We start from the raw sequence: 19,453 nt of genomic DNA, 5'->3' as shown, positions 1-19,453 counted from the left end.
TCATACATGCTGAACTCAAACACCTTAAATACAAAAAAATACTTCCCTTGGTTATCTATGTCCACACTGCAGAATAAATTAGACTCTCACCAAAGTACTGATCTCAACAGGACAGCTATCCACCTTCCACATACCTCACCTGACTTTAATGGTCATCCACACTTTTTTTTCTTCCTTTTTAAGTACATATTACACTCTGAGTTTTACATCCCTTCTGTTGCAGCACATCACAGTTGAGACAGCCACAACACACAGAGTATCACCACACAATTTCAGAAGGCTTTAAGCATCTGCCCATACAGAGTAACATCACACCATTCAGTAGGCTGCAAGCATCTGCCCTTCTTGTTCTTTAGCCCAGACTTTTATGCCCTCATGTTCATGCAGTGCACCTGTGTGCCCTCTGCTCCCTTTGGTGGTTGCTCAGTGCACCTGGGCACTCCATGGCTCATTGCTGTCAGTGCTGCTCACCTGCTTCTCACAGCTGTGCCCACTGGGAATGAGGCTCAGCCACAGCCCCACTCCCAATTACCACCGTGTGCCTACATCCTTCTGGTCAAAAGTTCTCCCAGTCTTAAACCAAAATATTTGAGAATTAAGATAGTACTGCTATCCCTCTCCCTCATGGTCATGGAAAAAAAAAATTATAGTTCTGCAGAAGAGACCATTTTACAGTGTATTTACCTGCAGCACAAAGACCCCCACACATCCAAGGCACATCCAAGCACAAATAGTACTGATGAACCCTGAGATATTTTCAGCAAATTATGGGAGCACCATTAGCACTACAGCTAATTGAAAAAGCTCTGGTTAATTGTGCTACTGTGAGAGCTATCTTGGTCACTTTAGAGATCTTCATAGGAGACTTAATTGCACAAAGCAGACACAGATCATAACTTCAGCTGAATCACTGGGAATTCTTCCCATGAGTCCAGGGAAAGATTGACCAGGCTGTGAAATGTTTATAATCTGTTACATGTTCTTGCTAAGAGCTTTAACTTCACATTTGGCAAAATTAAAACCAATTTTCCCTAGAACAAGGGAAGACATTTCTCCTACCAATCTGATTATTACAGCTTTTGACAGAAAATCATGTTTACTATTTTATAATAGGAGCAATCTGCTCCTTCTTTTTATATTATTCATTCTGCTTTCAGAGAGAGAAGAGGCAGAAAACCCAAACAAATTCTTTCTTTTTTCAAGTTTACATGAAGACTACTGGTTTGGTCCAAACAATTCTGGAGTTGGAAGAAGAAATAAATCAGAAAAAAAGCTGAAAACTCAATCTGACTCTAAACATTTTTAAAGCTTGATCATCTGAAGGCAAATTCTGTGAATAAAAGTGACAAGCATGCAGGCATGCAGTTTTTCATGTCTTGTAGTCTCCATTTTTCCAAGATTGTGGTTCATTTCAGAAGAGATCTAACTAAATGTTAATAAGCAGTGAGCAGGAAAAAAAAAAAAAAAAGAATGTCATTCAGAAATGGGAAAGTGACAATATTCTGTAAAAAAGAAGAGAGTGGGAGAGTGCATGGCTTACACCTTGCAGGGCTTTGTGTTTTCCCTGGCAGCCAAGAGAGCTAATTAAAACCTCATGTCTAGAAAAGACATCGTGCCACGTAGGTCAAATACATGCCTTTGATATAGTGGGATATTTTACATGGAAACATCCCCCTTTCATGCTTTTAATCCTAGGATTACAAGCACATATCGAACATTTTGTGAATATCATCTGAGATAGCACTATTTCCTTGAAGTCTATTGTAAATTCTGGCTTTTCAAAAGAAACTTTCCTGTAGTATTCACACACTCATGTTTTTGTTTTTATCCACATGAATGTCACTGTGGCAAAGTTGGTAGCACTACAGCTTATTAGGCTTGCCCAGTAGTTTTCATTATAAGACTGTTTATCAGCTTGTAAATTTGCCAAACATTAACAACATAAACTAACATTTTCCTCAGGGGAAAAAAAAGAATGAAACATCAATCTCTTAGCTACTCATTACCTATTTTACTATGTGGTCCTTACACAAGAAGACGTAGAAAAATTGTTGAGACATTAACTCAGTGTTTTGGTCCAGTTAGAAATCCTGTGTAACTCATTTTCCTATTGCCTATTCATTGTAGATTAAAACCTCAATGTATTTAAAGATATTTTAGTCTTCAGTGTTAAAAAATTTTAGCCTGAAAAGGACCTGCAGATCACTGCAGAGATTTAATCAGCTGAATTGCTGAGAACACAGGTGTATTCTAACTCAGAGACATCACTCCAAGAGAATGTCCCACCTGGTCTGCAGATCAAGATCAGACTTTTTTTGGTCTCTCATGTCTACACAGTGGCAGAAGGAGGAGAGGAAAACTGAATTAAGGACAAAGGGCCAGAGACTGAGATATGGAAACCCAAGAAAATAGACTGGAAAATGGCAAGCAAAGAGTAAGGAGAAAATGAGACTGGAAGGAAAGGTGAAATAGAAAAATCATACAGGAGAAAATTACAGGTCTTTGACTGAGAATTAGTGATGGAGGGAAATGTGAGAAAGGGGAAAAGAAATTCCTGTGGAAGAGAAGAGAATATTGTGACAGGCTGGCCACACACACCTGGACAGAATGTTTTTTGAAATGCTAAGAAAAATGAAAGAGTTAAGAGAGAGGTGCTGATCTGGAAAAAGCTGAGCAGAAAGATCCTAAAATAGAGACAAGAAACTAGTGTAAAATAGGAAAGCAGACTGGCGAAGCAGCAAAGGCAGGAACTGAGACAGAAACATAGCATAGGCTGAGGAGAAATGAAAGACAGCCAAGCAACACAGCAGGAAAGGAATGGAAAGTTGAATGGTGAATCAGTGGTAAGATGCTGAATGGTAGGGAAAAAAGAGACACAGCAAGTGCAGAACAGACCAGATTACTCCTAAATTAGATAAGCGAAAAGGGACATGTAGCAGAAACTCCCCACCAGAACCTGGAGACTGACAATTTGCAAGCCTTGTTCTCTGTCAGCAGATACATGTGAAATCCACCTACAAAAACTCCAGTGACAGTTCCATGCTTCCAAACCTTACATTTCCTCAGGAAGCTCAAGTGCTAGACATTTTTGTGTTGGAAACCCATGCTTGTACTAATCTGATGATTTGTGTTAGGATTCCAAGATTTTGTTTTCAGTTTGTTTATGGTTTTGAAAGATTAAAACATGCATCTAAAGCACCTGCCTTAAATTGTGTTGCAATACAATGCAGTCAAATATTAGGAAAGGCCAGAAGTAAAATCAACCCTGCAATCTTCATTTATGTTCATCATGCATGCAGTGACACAGCCCTTCCTTTTATACGACAGTGGTGATCTCATCTGAGCTAATGGACATCTGAGCTAATCATCCAACCTCCTCCTATAGCCAGTAACGATAAAATGTCCTTGTGGGACGGGATACACACAAGACATGAATGTCTGGGCAAAAGGTCATTAAGGTCAAAGGAATACATTAATACACCATGCTAAATCTGACAACTTCACACATTATTTTTTCTGTGTGTTTCTTAACGGCTTCAAAAATCATTCAAAGCTATCTGCTCAAACCTCTGATATCCATTCCATGGATCATTTGGAATTATTTTCTGAAAACCAAATCTCAAGGCTTCACGTTCAGTTCCCCAGCACCAGGGGCTTTTGCTGGCAAACAATAGCTCAGTTTCCTCATGCAGCAGCAAAATATCCTTCACTTCAAATCAGACATCCATCAGTTCAAAGAAAGAGCCATAGCTCTTGTGCAGGGATAGGGAGAGGTATGATCATATGGTTGTATACTGGATTGTGATGTATAGATACAAAATTGTATAGGCAGTGTAACTCTGACATGTTCTTAATTTTGCCTTCATTTTTCTGCAATGGCACATGTTTTATCACCATCTATGAACAGAATAATAACAAAAAAAATCTCAATGAGAGATTTGTAAATTCTTCTCTAAAACAAACTCGGTGTTAAATTTGAATAAAAGTAGTTTTCATTCTCATCTGTTGTTTCTGCTAACCAAAAGCTGCCTCATTTCATGAAATATGTGTCAGAAAGCAAGGTTCCCTTGTTAATAGGGAGCAGAATTCTCCACCACTGTGAATGGTTGCTTCCTGGATACCGTATTTGACAACCAGAACATAAAAGTGCTTGCTTCAGTGGAAGTGTTGCAACAATGGCAAGCTTTATGTCTGATACTGCAAAGCTGATTAAATATTATCAATGAGGAAGTGCTGCAACATGAGAGTGAATGGATAGATGTCTGTTCCTCATTTTTCTCTCAGTAAGCACTGCAGAGTTTAATCCCCCAAAACCATTTTTGTATGTTGGGATGAAATGCTTGTAAAGCCTGGAAGATGCAAGCCCTTCACTTTCTAGTTACAGCAGCCTAGGACACCTCTTCTTACTTCAGCAAGCCGGTCCACTCCACTTGCAGTTCGTGCGAGCGTCACGAGGTCGTCTTGCATCTTATCCACCCAAGCTTTTATCCTGCAGAAAACAAAAAAGAAAGCAGAAGCATCCAATCAGATCACTGGCAAATGAAACTGGCATACAAGCATATAGCACAGAAAAAGGGAAAAAATAAAAGTTGAATACAAAACATAAAAGACTTGTCTTTGAGGTTTTTCTTCTACTCAGCCTTGTTGACTTGAATCTGCTCATACAGTTGTCTGTGGTGGCCACCATGTTATGCCACCTGTAAACCCAAGAGTGCCATCATATCTCTGCAGCCAAGCTGCAGCAAAGATCCCCACAACAGAGTTGGCACACTACCTGCCTGCCCTGCAGCTCACTCCCAGAAATGCCTCTCCTGAGTGCCCCAAGGTCCTTCTCCCAACAGATAGTGCAAAGAAAAACAGCAGCTGGAAGCAGGCTTACAAACCACACTAGATTCTCTGACCTGTAGCCTCTCTTCAAGGAAGCAACAGCAGGACAGGCAGCAGTGGCCATGAGCTGTTTTGGAAAGGCACGTTTGCTCCTGGCTGCTGTCACCAGGGAACAAGTGATCTGCTGCTGTGCCTGCTCTGCTCCCTGTGCCCAGTAAACCTGACTCTCTGGAAAAGCATTGGATCCAACACAGTTTCTGTGCCGTGTCACGTTCTCTAGCAGGAAAGGAGCTATGGTGAAAGTTTATTCCAGTAAGATCCATGTTCAGAAGGTTGTCTTGCTTGCCTAGCCAGAAAGTTTCATATCCAACTCAACTCTCACATTATCCCTGCCATTATGCCAGCTTTCTGCTCAAACCTAGAACAGATAGACATATTTATCTTAGCCATTTCCCAGCCTTAATCTCATACCCCAGGGATAACAACTTAGATTGATTCATTAATAAAGACAGAAAAAAGGAAGATTCCATTTTTGCTTCAAAATGGAAAATTTGCAAGACTAAGAAAGAAGATGGAAGACTGATTTTAATTATTTTTTCCATGGCTTTAATGAATATATTTTCTGCTAATCCACAACCAATATCTTCAAACAGTATCTCTATTATGGTCTCAAGTTGACTATTTTTAATAAAGGACCCTTCATTATGGTTTCTTCACACATGAAAATCACATTTGCATTGGCTATAGCAATTAATTCCATTGTTGGTGTAGTGCTCCCAAACCTTCTCTTCTATACTTTGCATTCCAAAAACTGAAATAAAATAATTTCCTGGTTCAAGTCCCCCCAAAGCCCTATATTATATAAACATTTAGTTCTATATAGAAATCAGTTTGTTTAAAACCATAGTGCATTACATTTACCATGGCTTTAAGACTATCATCTGCATCTGTGAGAAGCATATTGACTCAAAAGCACAAGTACAAGCACAAACAAGAAAATGTTATCATTTTCCATTTTTGAATGGTTTCCGTTTTTCTGTGTGGAAGAATGAGGTATATGAAAGGTGAAAAAATAAAACCCATTACCCAAAAGTGTTTTTAAAAGCATAAAATAAATAACTGAACACCTTGAGATTTTTTACTATCCATTTCAGTTATAAAAATTGTGGGTGTTATTTCTAACAGTAGTCAATAGAAAAAATCAGGGGGATTGATTTTTAAATTTACTTTTTCCATTTCCTACTGCTTTTTTTTTTACTAGAGGTAATCCTCTCTGTCTTCAAACAAAACTGGAATGGTGAAGACACATATTAGTTAACTAGTTACTTAGTTAGCTAGTTTGTTACTTAAATATGAAATTTTGGAAGAAGCTACACTTAAAACTAGTAATTACTTACTATTACTGGTAAATGAAATAGGAAACATATTTTCTCTTTAACATGAAAAAAATATTGATTTTCAATAAATATTTCTTTTATATTGTCTAGAACTCCTTCCTCCACACAATTAGCCCACACCTTGCCTTTCGAAATTAATCACCATGAGTAGTTTTTGTTTTTGTTTTAGTTTGGGTTTGGTTTGATTTAGTTTTAATTTGTGTTTGAGCTAGGCTTCTGCTTCCATGTCAGTGGAAAAAGGCATGTCCAGATCTGACTCACTCTTTCCTCAGCCAGGGGAGCTGAACCTATCTTCTACATATCTTCTAGTGGAGTTCTGGACAATTTTGATTCCTAGTCCAAGTTCTCCAGCTTGACTTTTAGTCAGGTAAGGGTAGAGAGCATCAGTCTGTAAACTGGAATAGGAGGAAGTACACCTTTTTCCTAACTTTACGGCAATCTTCCTCCCCAGCTGTAATTATAATGTAAATAATAAGGTTTCTTCCAATATATTCACTAAATATTTACCCTAAGATGATTTTATTGCATATTGGAGTTAGCCTGTTAGACTCTCTGTAATGAAAACTGTCTTTTTTTTTTTTTTTTTTTTTTTTGCTTTCCTGTACATCAGGTGCAGCATTATGACAGAATTATGGAATCATAGAACAGTTTGGGTAGGAAGGGACCTTTAAAGGTCATCCAGTCCATCCCCCTGCAATGAGCAAGGACGTCTTCAACCAGCTCAAATTGTTCAGATGGCAAAAAGCAGTAACATCAGAAGTGTTGGGCTGGATTACTGTCAAAAGTAGAAATGATAAAATTACATTCTATGACTTTGAGGAAGCTCAGTATAATTCCTCTTGTTTTCCCACAAGAATTTGAATATGATTAGTAGTATTTATAAAGTCTAATGTCAGGATTTCTGCATCTCAATTTCCTACCTCGCCACCAGACAAAAGTGTACATTTAAGACATCTTGTGCTCCACATAGGCTTTTTCTCAGAAATGGACATACTCACATTCTATAACTTTCACAAGAAAACTGAATAGAGTATATAAAATAAAGTTTTATATTTTTTTAAGTGAAGGACTCACATTATCTCATTGTGGTTAGTTTTTTTTTTGTTTTTTCTTTTTAAGTGTGACTTTAAAAAAAATAATTAAGGTCCTTTAGCACTGAAATGCTTGTCTGGTGCTCCTTTTAACTGAAGCCTGCAGTGCAATATCTGTCTGACAGCTGCTCATGGTCAGAGTTTATTTAACAATTGGAAAGCTGTCACAGCAAACAGGAGTCCCCATGACTTAAAGAAGAAGCAGTAATTTTTTTCTGCAAAGGGCACCAACAGAAAGCCTCTACAAAAGGCTGGTTTGTTCCTATCATTATTAGTTTAGCACAAACATTGCAATGGATGTCCTATTGTAAGGTGATTATGTTCTGCAGGACAATTGACTGTAACCCCCTTCTCCCACACACAGGTTGTCCCTGTATGAAGCAGTGACAAGACAAAAGGAGTGTGCACATGCCTTCCCACAGCAACTTCCAAGTGATCTGAGTGATGGAGGGAGCCAACTGATTAAAGATAAGACAGACATGGGTCATTTACTGGGGGATTAGAAGATATAAGCCTGCTCCTATCGCCTGGGCTGTGATCAGATTGATGATAAAATAGCCATAACACTAAAGAGCCATGCATCCACATTACGTGATTAGCCAAGTTAGTGAAACAGCTATTTTGACAGCACAGGAAGATTTTGTTTCCTTCCTTTTCTTATTGTATTTTTTTTCTAATTTTTTTAAAGCAGGACAATTATATTTGCTTAAGTCAAAGGATTTTCACAGGTATACATCTAGCCACACTCCAGGCAGAACTAAATATGGCAGATGCTAGACTAAAAAAATCTTTCTTTTAATTTCATTAAAACCTATTTTTATATTAAACCTGTACTTGCAGAACAGAGCACTGCTCAATTACAAGGGTAAAAGAAACCAAGATGTCTCGATGCAGAGTAAACTGGCTATAACCCTTTTTTTCTCTACTGAAACTGATGCAGTATTTTTCTGCTGACTTCAAGGAAGGTAGATTCACGTAATGATATGCCATATCTTTGTAGACCACTCACACTAATTTAAGGTCTATTAGCTGACTTCTGCTTGGATAATATATTATAATCTAAAGAGTCAAGGTTAAACCTAAACTCTGACAATCGAAGTCACGTGGCATGTTAGCGATCCACATCCAGTGCTCTACAGTTAAAATTACATTCAGCTCAAGTTCCTTTATAGGTCTTTTATATAAAAATAGCAACAATTGAAGTAATGAAAACTGTCAGTAGTGAGAGGAAGAAGTGTTTTCAAAAGAGGTCAATATTTCTGTGATTATCAGAAAGGGAAAAAAAAACATAACACACTGCTCCTGATTCAATTGGAAAGTGATGTTCGGAAAATGAAGATAAATGAGATTAGTTTCGGAAACTGGGAGAGAAAGCCTTGCTATATTTTTTCAGGCTAACCCCACTTTATTTTCTTGCTCAGAAAAAAGCCTTCACTTTCAGATTTAAATGTTTTTTAGAAGATTTGCTGTTAGTGAAGAGGGAGAAAAGGCTACAAAATTATCATAGCAGCAGGCTTCACAGCCATTCTTTGTCACTGCTAGGCAACACCAAAGGGCAAATAGAAATTCTTATAGTAATTTATAGAAGGCATGTGAATGGAAGTTACAATAGAATTACTAACATTCTACCTCAGAAATTACCCATGTTCTGCATGTTACCCATGTTCTCAATGCAGTGATTTTAAACAGCACTATATACTTTTCATGACCTAAGCTGACAGCACTCATCTTTCAGGTATAGGGACAAATGGATAGATTTACAGACAACCAGACTTTTGAAGAAGAAATAAAGGCAAGTTTTGTGAAATACTGAAGAAATTTTCATAATGTACCAAAATTATGAATTCTGATTCTAGGAGAATGAAAGGTGAGGATATGAAGAATCTGATGCAAAGATCATTAAAATCCTATTGTTATCACATCAACCTCTCAAATGCCTGCTGTCTCCATAGCCAGAAAATTAATAAAAGAGGGTTATATAATTTATATGTGGCATTAGAACACAAGAAGGCAAAATAGTCCATCTAAGGTTTTGTGAATTTTCCAGATCTTACTACAGTGTTTGTAATAGTCCAGTTAGATTCCAGAGAGGGGATTCAATTTCATCATCCAGAGACAGGCTCACCTCATTCTATGACTTCTATGGTTATGAACACCTCAGGGTGATGTACAGTCCTCCAATACTCCTTTTTCTGTTGTTTGAAAATTTGCTAATGTGCTATTTCAAGGTATTTATAACTATAAAATAAAAGTACTATACATAGTTAATAACAGTTTGATATGAACGTAAGGATTCAGAAACTTAAGTGAAAAGAGGTGTGTTCTGCAAGTGTTGAAGACCCTCTTTTAATTCCAATGCAATAATGATACAGGAATATATATCAAGTGCTAACTGTCTGTTAAAAATATATCACACAATTTTGTATAAATGTCTCAAAGAATGTTTGTGTAATGAAAGCAAAGATTAATTAATGACATTTGGCTGTACTGAGTGAGGCAAATATAGAAGCTATGTGATCTCTGTGCATAAGAATGGATGCACAAAATCTTCTGCATCTTCTGCTCCACTGGAAAAGATATTTCCTTTGTTGGCAAGAAGAAAAATTAGTACTTTGTTTCTCTGCCTTCTTTGACCATCTCATCTCCCCAAATGGGACAAGCTGCTGGCCATGTAGTCCGCAAGGACCTTCCAGAGATAAGATAGCCCCAATGGTCAAGGCCAGATGGCCCCTTTTATTCTTTCTTGTTTTCAAAGTGTAAAACCCTTGCTTGAAATAGTTATTTTACATTTCTCAAATGGAAACATTTGGGATGCAAGACATAATTTCTCTGTCATATCTGTTTTTCTGTAGACAGAAGTTGTCAATGTAGATGGAAATCTCTTCAGGATACATTTGATTCTTAGTAGCAGACATTCTAATGTTCAGACTTGGGGGTTTTAAGCTTTTAATTTATGTGGTTAGGCCATTCAGTGACAGAAGGTATAATATTTTTCCATTTTTTTACCCCCAACACTCTTTCTCTATATGAACATAGTTAATCTCCATCAGAACATAGTTAATCTCCATCATGGTCTTCAGAGAACAAGTTCTCAGGAGCATTCACAAATGACTGCTCTACCAACTGTTCTTTCAAGGACTCCCCCTGTACCACAAATAAATTGGGAACAAGGAATCCAGAGATGCAGCATTGGTACAGACAGAACAAGAAGGAATAGCCATTTGACTGGCCCAGCAGCTCAGGGTCTTCAAGTTTCACCACAGACTTCCATGAGAAAGTCAGTGGCAAGTCAATTGTTCATGGCATGCGAAGGACAGATCCTTTTCTGTGTAATTTTTTTTTTTTTTTTTTTTTTTTTTTTTTTTTAGAAAATACTGCTTTGAGAAGAATCCTGAGTCCCAGTGGCAGGTTTCAAGATGGAAGTGGTCAACAGTGAATGGCACCATGAGCTTCTTAGCCTTTGCCCCATTGCCCACAGAAGCAGAAACCTTTCTCCACTCTCAGCCAGGACTTCTAGGCCAAACTAACTCCTTCACCCCAACGTCTCTTTTGGACCACAGTCTGAAGGGCTGTTTTGCTCTCACCTTCCAGCAAACCTTGCCTTAATACCTCCATCAGAAGGCTTCACAGATGGATCTGGGAAGAGCCCCCTCTGACCCACAGGTTGGACCCACTGACTGCTGCTCATTCTCACTGAAATAACCTCTCCTCATATTTCAACTCTTAATCTGCAACTTCACTTTATATTTTAACAAGTGTGTAGCAGATTCTTCAAAGGACTCAGATGTTAAGCAAAAGTGATGAAGTAATTCCTTCAATACGGTGTCTACTTTCAAGAACATGGTCCTATTATTTTATAACCTTGTTCAATATGAGCCAAGTGCCTAAGAGGTGTTTAACTACACATGTTCATAATTATAGTTTCTGCTTCACAAATATTTCCCTTTACTTTGCCAAAAGTGTTCTTTTAGCAGTCTAAAGCTTCCTAGCAAATAACATGAAAAATATCCTCTCATGGAAATTACAGTTGCACAAGATATCATTTAATAATTTAAGATGAATCTTTAATGCAAGCCTGACAGAGTCAGCAGCAAAATTGCTACAAACTGTAAAAAAGACTCCTTAAAAATGATTATGTTTTAATTACAAAAGATTATACTGCTGAAACAGTTCAACAGAGAAGACAACAAATTTTCAGTTCAAATGACTGCCAATAGAGCTCAGATATGTTTCATTAAAGGCTTTTACAATAAGATATACATGTAGTACCATTTATTGTTTACCACTGAAAAAGCAGTCAAACTTTCCAAATGTTACTGTTTTTGTTACTGAGAAATATAAATTCAGAATGAAGACTCCCTAATTTGGTTCTAATCTGTACCAGATTAAAAGCAGTCATTTAATTTTAAATTGAAATGGTCTAACATATGGCCAAGGATATAGACCTCACAGAGGAACAGGCATTGCTGGAGAGACCTGGATGTACTTGCACCCACCAGAGATCCCCTAAAAGAGCAGGCAATATCCCTCTCATCATCTCTGTGCTTCACCTCTGATAACTAGTATTTAAAGAGTGTCCAATGCAACTGGACACTCTTTAATGCAATCTGGTCTCAGTAAAAATTCTCCAGTAAAAATACAGATATTCCACTGAAATTATACATGCAATGGGGTAAGAAGGAGACTGAAATTGAATCGCACATACATCACTGCAGTTACTCCAGTACTTCGACAATGGAATGTGGATTAGAAGCTAGTGCTTATGCAAATTAAGATGTAAACGCTGCTATTTTTGATGGTTCTGTATTATATGGCAAATCTGTTAATAGCATAATGCCTTTGGAGAATAAAAAAGCATGTCTTAAAAAATGATTGAAAAATAAATCTCAGTTGTAATGGAATTTTACAAAGTGCTTAACAGCACAATTTTGCTAAGACATTTCAGGCAAACAATTACTTTATCAGTAGTGTTTAACATATCACACTCATACTTTAACCATAATTTATATTGAAATTACTTCTTCCCCACACTAATAAGCATTACATTTTAACACCAGGAAAAAAAAGGATATTAAAGTATGATATATTGGATACCAATAAAGAAAAGATTAAAGGAAAAAAAATGAGATTCATACAAACCAGGAACATATTCATAACTACGTATGTGCACCGATTCAACTGAGTGAGTATTTCATCTAATCCACCCAGTTTGTGCCCTAACCACTTCAGAATCTTGTTTTCACTCATATTTAAGGCAGAAGCTGTACATATGGGCTGGACTTGTCTGTTCTTCATACTGAATAAATTGTAAAGGCCACCAAAATAAGACAAATACATTTATCTCCTTAAAGCCTCCAGTTAGTTTGATCTGCTGCTTTGGTTTAAGTTATGCTTACAGGAATGCCAAGATAAGCTTTGAGAGAAATGACCCCATGTTTACCCCATTATGTCATCACCTACACTTCTGAGGAACTGAACAGCAAAGCTTCCCTTGAGCTTAGCAACACGTGGATGCCATCTTCAATCAGTGCTTCTCACTGACTTGCAGGGAATTGAGGTATAAATCAACACCCTTATTAAAAATCAAGTTTGTTTGTTTGTTTGTTTTTAAATTTGGGGGGGAGGGAGGTTTAGTGGGAAAAAATAGTATTAAAGTACTTTGCCTCTCTTACAATATATCAGGAAAGTGCAACTAAGGCAATGACAGCATCATCAGAGAGCTGAGTTACTCATTCCTCTATTTTTATCTGATTGTCTGATGTAGGTTTTGGCTATAGCAGAAGAAGTCCAGCACCCAGGACTGACACTGGCACTAGCAAAACCCTGAAGTACCCAGCCTGTGCTTTGCTGCAGAGAGGTAGAGGAGCAGGTGAGTAATTTCCCCTATGCAAGTCACACTAATCACAGAATTGAAGTACACAGCAGAATTGGGAGGCTGCATTCAGATCCTGGACACCCAGTTTATTTTTTCTGAGTTTGCCACTTGCCTAAATGTAAAAGCTAAAAGTAAAAATTGAGAAATTCATTAAACAAGCAGGGGTTTATGTGCTCTTAAAGATAGGCCGTGATTGTATATGGAGAATCTTCCTTATAAGTATGTATGAAATTGTTAAAATTATCTAAAAGACACATTATTTAAAACAGTTGTTTAATATGAAATTCACACTGAGATTATTCTATGATCATTTAGGCACTAAAAAAAAGAAATAAAGGTTGGTAAAAAATTCTAGGGGTTTTTTACACAACTATGAGCTGTTTGCCCCCAAGATTCAAATTTTATAACCTCCTTTCAAATGCATTTTTCTGTGGTGTTCATCCCCCTTGTTTAATAATGTCAAGGCTTCATAAATAAAACATCTATTACATCAGATATCAGAATGTCACCTTCTGATAAACCTATGCAGTCTAAGAAAAAAACCCCACCTGACTCCAAATATACACCATCAATGTACAGCTACTCTTCTTCTAATTTATTATATTATTTTGAATTAAATACTTCAAATTTTTTGTTGTATAGTGTACTCCAAAGCATATAACTTGAAAGCTGCATATCCAAATTAATCAGCTGCGAAAATATTTCCCCTGCAAATATATTCTTTCTTTCAAAGCCTGACTGCCAATGTGCAAAGTTGTCACCATCCTAATGTGCCACTGCTGTGGCATGTGTAGTAATAGCATTTAGAATAATGAAGAGACTTTTTTTGGAAAGACCTGAACTGACTCTATATTCTGAAAGATATGCACAATCTGCATTCAGTGCTGCCATTTAAAACAAGAAGTAAAATATCACGCCAGAAGATGCAAAGCAGAGATTATTGCACAGGCAAAAGAATGACACAGAATATTAAGTTCCTACAGAAATTAACATCAAAATTAGCATAGCCACGCTGTCTTTAAATTCTCTCCATTTCACAAAGTCACGCTGAATTACATGGAGTTTTTGCTGAAGGCGCAGCTGGCGCATCGTTGTTCCTGGGATGCAGATGCATATTAATGGCTGTGTGAAAAGAATAATAGTATATGAGAAATAAGCAATGCATTCTTTTCCTCCTGGTTCAAGAGATTGTCAGTGTGTTCCCCACACACACACTGCAGTTTTCTGTCTTGAAAACATAAGGTCAGGACTCCTGATCACAGAATCAAGATGATGCCTGCACAGGCTGGTGCAGAAGAACCTTAGATGAATTAAACCCACGGCTGTTTCTCCAGGGTGTTCGAAAGAGCAGCTGTGTATCAGAAGTGCTAGCATACTGTAAACTACCAGAAAATTTCAATGCAATTACCCCGTAAAGAACCAGCAGAAATCAAAACCATATTGCAATCTTCCGCTTTAGAAAATTAACCTTTAGAAATGGCTGGTGTCAGGTGTTGCAGACCAGTTCAGTCATAAACAACTGTGTAGGTCTTATATTTCTGTTGCAATCCTCCATTTGTAATTTATAACACTTTTCTTAAATCTGAAGAAACTGGAGATTAAAGGATAGTATTTAATGTCATTATTTGAGCAATACAAAAGCCTTGGCTTCATTCTTTTTCTTTTAAAGAACTCTTATAGATAGCTCACAGATTACTTACATAAACCCTAGAAAAATAAGAGTTCATGTTCATGATGTTTGGGTTTCACTTTTGAAGGGCTGTTTGAAGAGACTGCAAGTGTTTGATTCAGAAAACTCAGGCACAGAAATGGTTTCCAACTGTGCACACGGGGCTAAAGGGCTGTAAGGGTCACTTCACAGTAAAGCTGAACAAGAATGACACTAAATGTAATTCAGCTCTAAAACAATTCCTTCTCAAAGCGGCTTCGCTCTCCTTTCTCAGGCAGGGGTAAATGCTTGAAGGTCAGAAGGCCACAGTGCTTGTCAGTGCATTCAATGCACATTAAAAAGACAGGCTATTAAGGAAAGGTCTCTGACATTTCCTTGGGAGACAACTCTCCCCTCTTCCAGTTGTCCCCTTCCCCAGTTTCAACACATTCTCTAATTAAACATCAATACAATGCAATATAATTGATGTAGTAGTCATTACTGGGAATTGCCCATTCTCCTATCAAATCAGAGTGTACAGAAAAGGCCGTGTTTGAAATGGGTGAACTTAATTGCCCAATGGTCCCCAAGAGGGTTGTACAAACAGATCAAGACATCACACACACACAACTGATCTCAGCTGTGACACAAGCTTTTTGTCACTCCCTCATCCATCTTTGCTTGCTAGGGATAATGGTGGCTGGATTCAACACTGGACAATTTAATAAATAAGAACACTGGATGTGTTTCAAATGAAGCATCCCAGAAAGCAGGATTTAGTGACATTTTGATTAAAGGTCCATACATAACAAAGGCTTTTTATGAGGCAGCTGCTTATAAGACAATCTATTTGAGCAAAACCAGAGCAGAGTAGCTGGTATCCCTTGGCAATTTACTGTGAAACATTTGTTTGCTTCACAACGATCTGGTTCACAATCATTGCGCTTGCATGGTTGGCTGATTAAATCAGTCTCTCTAGCACTCATTACACAGAGCAAAGGAAAAAAATGTCAACTGCTAAAGTAATGCCCTTTTATGTTACATAAAACAGACATGTCAGGAAGGTGCTTTCCTTTTTCTTTTCCAGCACCTTGTGCTCTTTTTCCAATTCCCAGTAAAAAGCACTGGGGTTCAAGTTTCAGTCATAGACAATATTTGATTAAGAAAAGTGTTAATCCAGAACAGTGGTGTTAGCTGTTCTGAAGGAAGTGCACTATCAACAATTTAGTAATCAATTGCAGATTCGCTGATACTGAGTTAGGAAAGTACTGAATTCATTTTAAAAAAGGGAGGGAGGGAGGGAGGGAGGGAGGGAGGGAAGGAAGGAAGGAAGGAAGGAAGGAAGGAAGGAAGGAAGGAAGGAAGGAAGGAAGGAAGGAAGGAAGGAAGGAAGGAAGGAAGGAAGGAAGGAAGGAAGGAAGGAAGGAAGGAAGGAAGGAAGGAAGGAAGGAAGGAAGGAAGGAAGGAAGGAAGGAAGGAAGGAAGGAAGGAAGGAAGGAAGGAAGGAAGGAAGGAAGGAAGGAAGGAAGGAAGGAAGGAAGGAAGGAAGGAAGGAAGGAAGGAAGGAAGGAAGGAAGGAAGGAAGGAAGGAAGGAAGGAAGGAAGGAAGGAAGGAAGGAAGGAAGGAAGGAAGATAGAAGGGTTTACAAATAGAAACAACAGTATTTTGAATGTGATCATGCAAAGAACACAAGCCTCCACCACAGGTTGCCTCTCCCATGCTGCAATTGCACTGTGACAAGTAAAGAGATGCCTTGGTTCCAACCTGGGTTATCAGAAGTAGCTACAGAATATTTAAAAGACACAGATGGGAAGTATTCAGGCAGCAGAAAATAAGAAAATAAGAAATAGCTTGGTAAGCAGGGAAAATTTCAACTCTGGAGGGGTTATGCTGCATTTCTTTAGGCCTGGCTGGGTGTCGGTAAGAAGACAATAATGGATGGCAGGGACAGAAGGTGGGAATGAAGGGAATGAAGGGACAGCTCACATATTACAAAAGCACAAACTAAAATACTGAATTGCCTAATTTAGATAGACTTCTGTGAATGAGTGCATTTTAACTTTTTTTAAAATTTATTTATAAAATGCTACCCTTGGCAGTTTCCAAATTGCTTAGTGCAAAAGCTGTTGGTAGCATTAGAGGAAGATGAAGGAATCTTTGAAGCTAGGTACAGTTTCTGTATTTCTCTTCGTTGTCAGGACTGTAATACAATTTTGCTGTGACAACATACAAGATTCCAAGGATACACTGAATGCCTCAAGAGCTCTGAATATGTAACATTCTCCAGATGGGAGGGAAGGCAAAAAATTTTGTACAACTGTGCTCACCATGAAGATAGCTCTGAAACAGCAGAGCCAGCCATATCTTTGCCAGACACCCATTCACAGTGTCACAATTTGTACAGTTACCTTCTCCATAAGCATATTTCTCTTTTTTTTTTTTTTTTACTTTTCTCTCCATCTAACATGTTAGGTTAGTATTTTCTATATCATAGTTCTTTCTTACCTCTTCCATTACATGCATGTTTAAATAAAATTCACAGCATGGTAAGGTGTGTGCTTCTTGCTTATTTCAAAATACTCTCTCACACAGAAGTATTTTTCATTAATTCATAGTACCTCAACACCTTACACAACATGTGTAACTCAAATAAAACTGCCTGAAACCAAGCACTAACCCAATTGGCTGAATTTTGTCAGACATTCTAGTTAGATTGCACAAAAATCATCAATCAGGCCTCAGATTCAAGGGGTTTGAATTGTATTTATATGACATGTAATATTCAGAATATTTTTTATTATACCTTGACTTTTACTGGGTTATTTGAGAGAGCTGACAACAGCACTTGAAGTATTGGCCCAGCTTCAGGAAGTACTAAAGGCAATCAACCCCCTCAATGATTTTACTGTGTGAAAGTTAGGCAGCAGTAACACACAGGTGCTTTGTGCAGACAAGGTAAGTTAATCTGGCAAGAACTGAGCGGTTTGTTTGATTGATACATGTTTAGTTCTCTGTTACATGATTATAGATAGAGGCTGCATCTGTACTGTAACTTTACACAGTGCTTAGTGCTACAGAGCACAGATGACATCTCTGAATGTTTTCCTAGTACAAGGTTGAGATACTTTTCAGTATCTAAGGAATCTATGTACCCAACTGCCATTACATTAACAACAATTGAAGGGACAGTTGTGTCATTTACTTTAGATTCTTGCTGTAGGTTTTCTGAATTTCCTATTTAGAAGTTTCTGCGTCTTGCCATTGTGTGGGTAAGTCGAGTGCCTGAACTGGGCTTTCTGAGCTGTGCCTCAGGATTATGGGGTACACAGTACCCCAGAAGCTTTCACGAGAGTCTAAATCCTCGTAGTTGTTTTGCACAAAAACCCATTCCTACACTAAATTGTCAATCTGCCTCTCTTAACAAAATCCCCCTCTCAAATTCAAGTGAAACTTTGAGAATGGGCCACTCTGCCACATCCACAACCACCCGATCTGTGTGGCTACAGGAGAAGGTAAACAGAGACATCTGATCAGCTTCCATTTGCAGAATTAGCACGTCCTTTCTGTGTACTAGCAATCATGATTGCAGAAGGCTATCCTGAAAGCATTCTGAGATCAGCTGATGTTTAAAAGGCCCTTAGCACAAAACAAAGTAGCACAATCAAAATTTTATCAATTTATTCCCCTTTCTAAGCATGTTGCTGAAACACAACCTCTTTTCATTTAGAATAGAGAGTGCTGTGCTATGTGAGATCTGTTGCCTGCAGTACAACTGATGATACTTTAGATAAGAAGGATGAGATAGCTTTCAGTTTTACAAAAGTAACAGACCACTTTAATGAAAGTTTAGAATTTGTGTTTAATATTTCATCAACTTAATACTTTGATTTATGTAGGCTACTGTATGTCCTCAAAGGGAAAGAGGAGAGTACTTTCATAGAATAGCATTTGGGGAGAAAAATGTTGACATTTCTAGTCAAGTTAAACTCCTGATTGTGTATAAATCTTTTATAGTTCTCCTGTTTCTCTGAATAAATTACTTTCACATTGCAACAACAAAACCAGACATTTATAAACCATGGTTTATGATAAAAACTCATCATAAAACACCAGCTTCTCATCATTTCCAGTACAGAAACAGCACTAGAATCAGACATTGAGAGAAACATTACTGCACACACAATACAGGTCGTCTTATCCTGTTCTTCAACACTGTAGAAGTCCTTTATTGAGACACTTAATAGCAGTTCTTGATAAAATAAATGGAGGCAAAACATGAAAAGGCCAAAGAACAGAGTAATAGATTTCAGCACAAAAGTAATGAAATTCTTAGAGATGGTGTCATATTTGGATATCTGCACCCTAAGTAGTGTTAGCTGAGAAGAAAGGTCTGTGTATGCAAACTTTAATATCACAATAAAAGGGGTTTCTGCATAAATACTCTCTTTTTATAGTGTACAACAATGAGATATTGAAAATGTGCTGTAAAAGTATCTGATGGCTATCAGCTTTCCTATGCAAGCAAGGTATTGGCAGCTCAGTTACCATACCCTTGCCAATGCTAGATACAAAAAATCAAGTAGCATGTTCTGGACTAGCAAACTGTGTACCCTG

The 19,453-nt window shown here is 37.8% G+C and overlaps 1 protein-coding gene across 6 annotated transcripts in view; it reads right to left on the bottom strand.

Moving 5' to 3' along the window:
• CACNA2D1 (calcium voltage-gated channel auxiliary subunit alpha2delta 1) overlaps positions 1 to 19,453 on the bottom strand; it is a 362,532-nt gene that overhangs the window by 307,062 nt on the left and 36,017 nt on the right. For all 6 annotated transcript variants that reach the window (XR_010998941.1, XR_010998943.1, XR_010998942.1 and 3 more), the window contains exon 2: positions 4,408 to 4,489. Coding sequence is in view for 3 of the 6 variants with exons in the window: in XM_068189573.1 (XP_068045674.1) it covers positions 4,408 to 4,489 (82 nt within the window). In the remaining 3 variants the exon portion in view is untranslated. The remainder of the gene's footprint in view (positions 1 to 4,407; positions 4,490 to 19,453) is intronic.

The sequence above is a fragment of the Anomalospiza imberbis genome, chromosome 5 (genome assembly GCF_031753505.1).
Source record: "Anomalospiza imberbis isolate Cuckoo-Finch-1a 21T00152 chromosome 5, ASM3175350v1, whole genome shotgun sequence".
Taxonomy (NCBI): Eukaryota; Metazoa; Chordata; class Aves; order Passeriformes; family Viduidae; genus Anomalospiza; species Anomalospiza imberbis.
The sequence above is the reverse complement of the archived record's forward strand: the minus strand, read 5'-3'. Positions and strand labels throughout refer to the sequence as shown.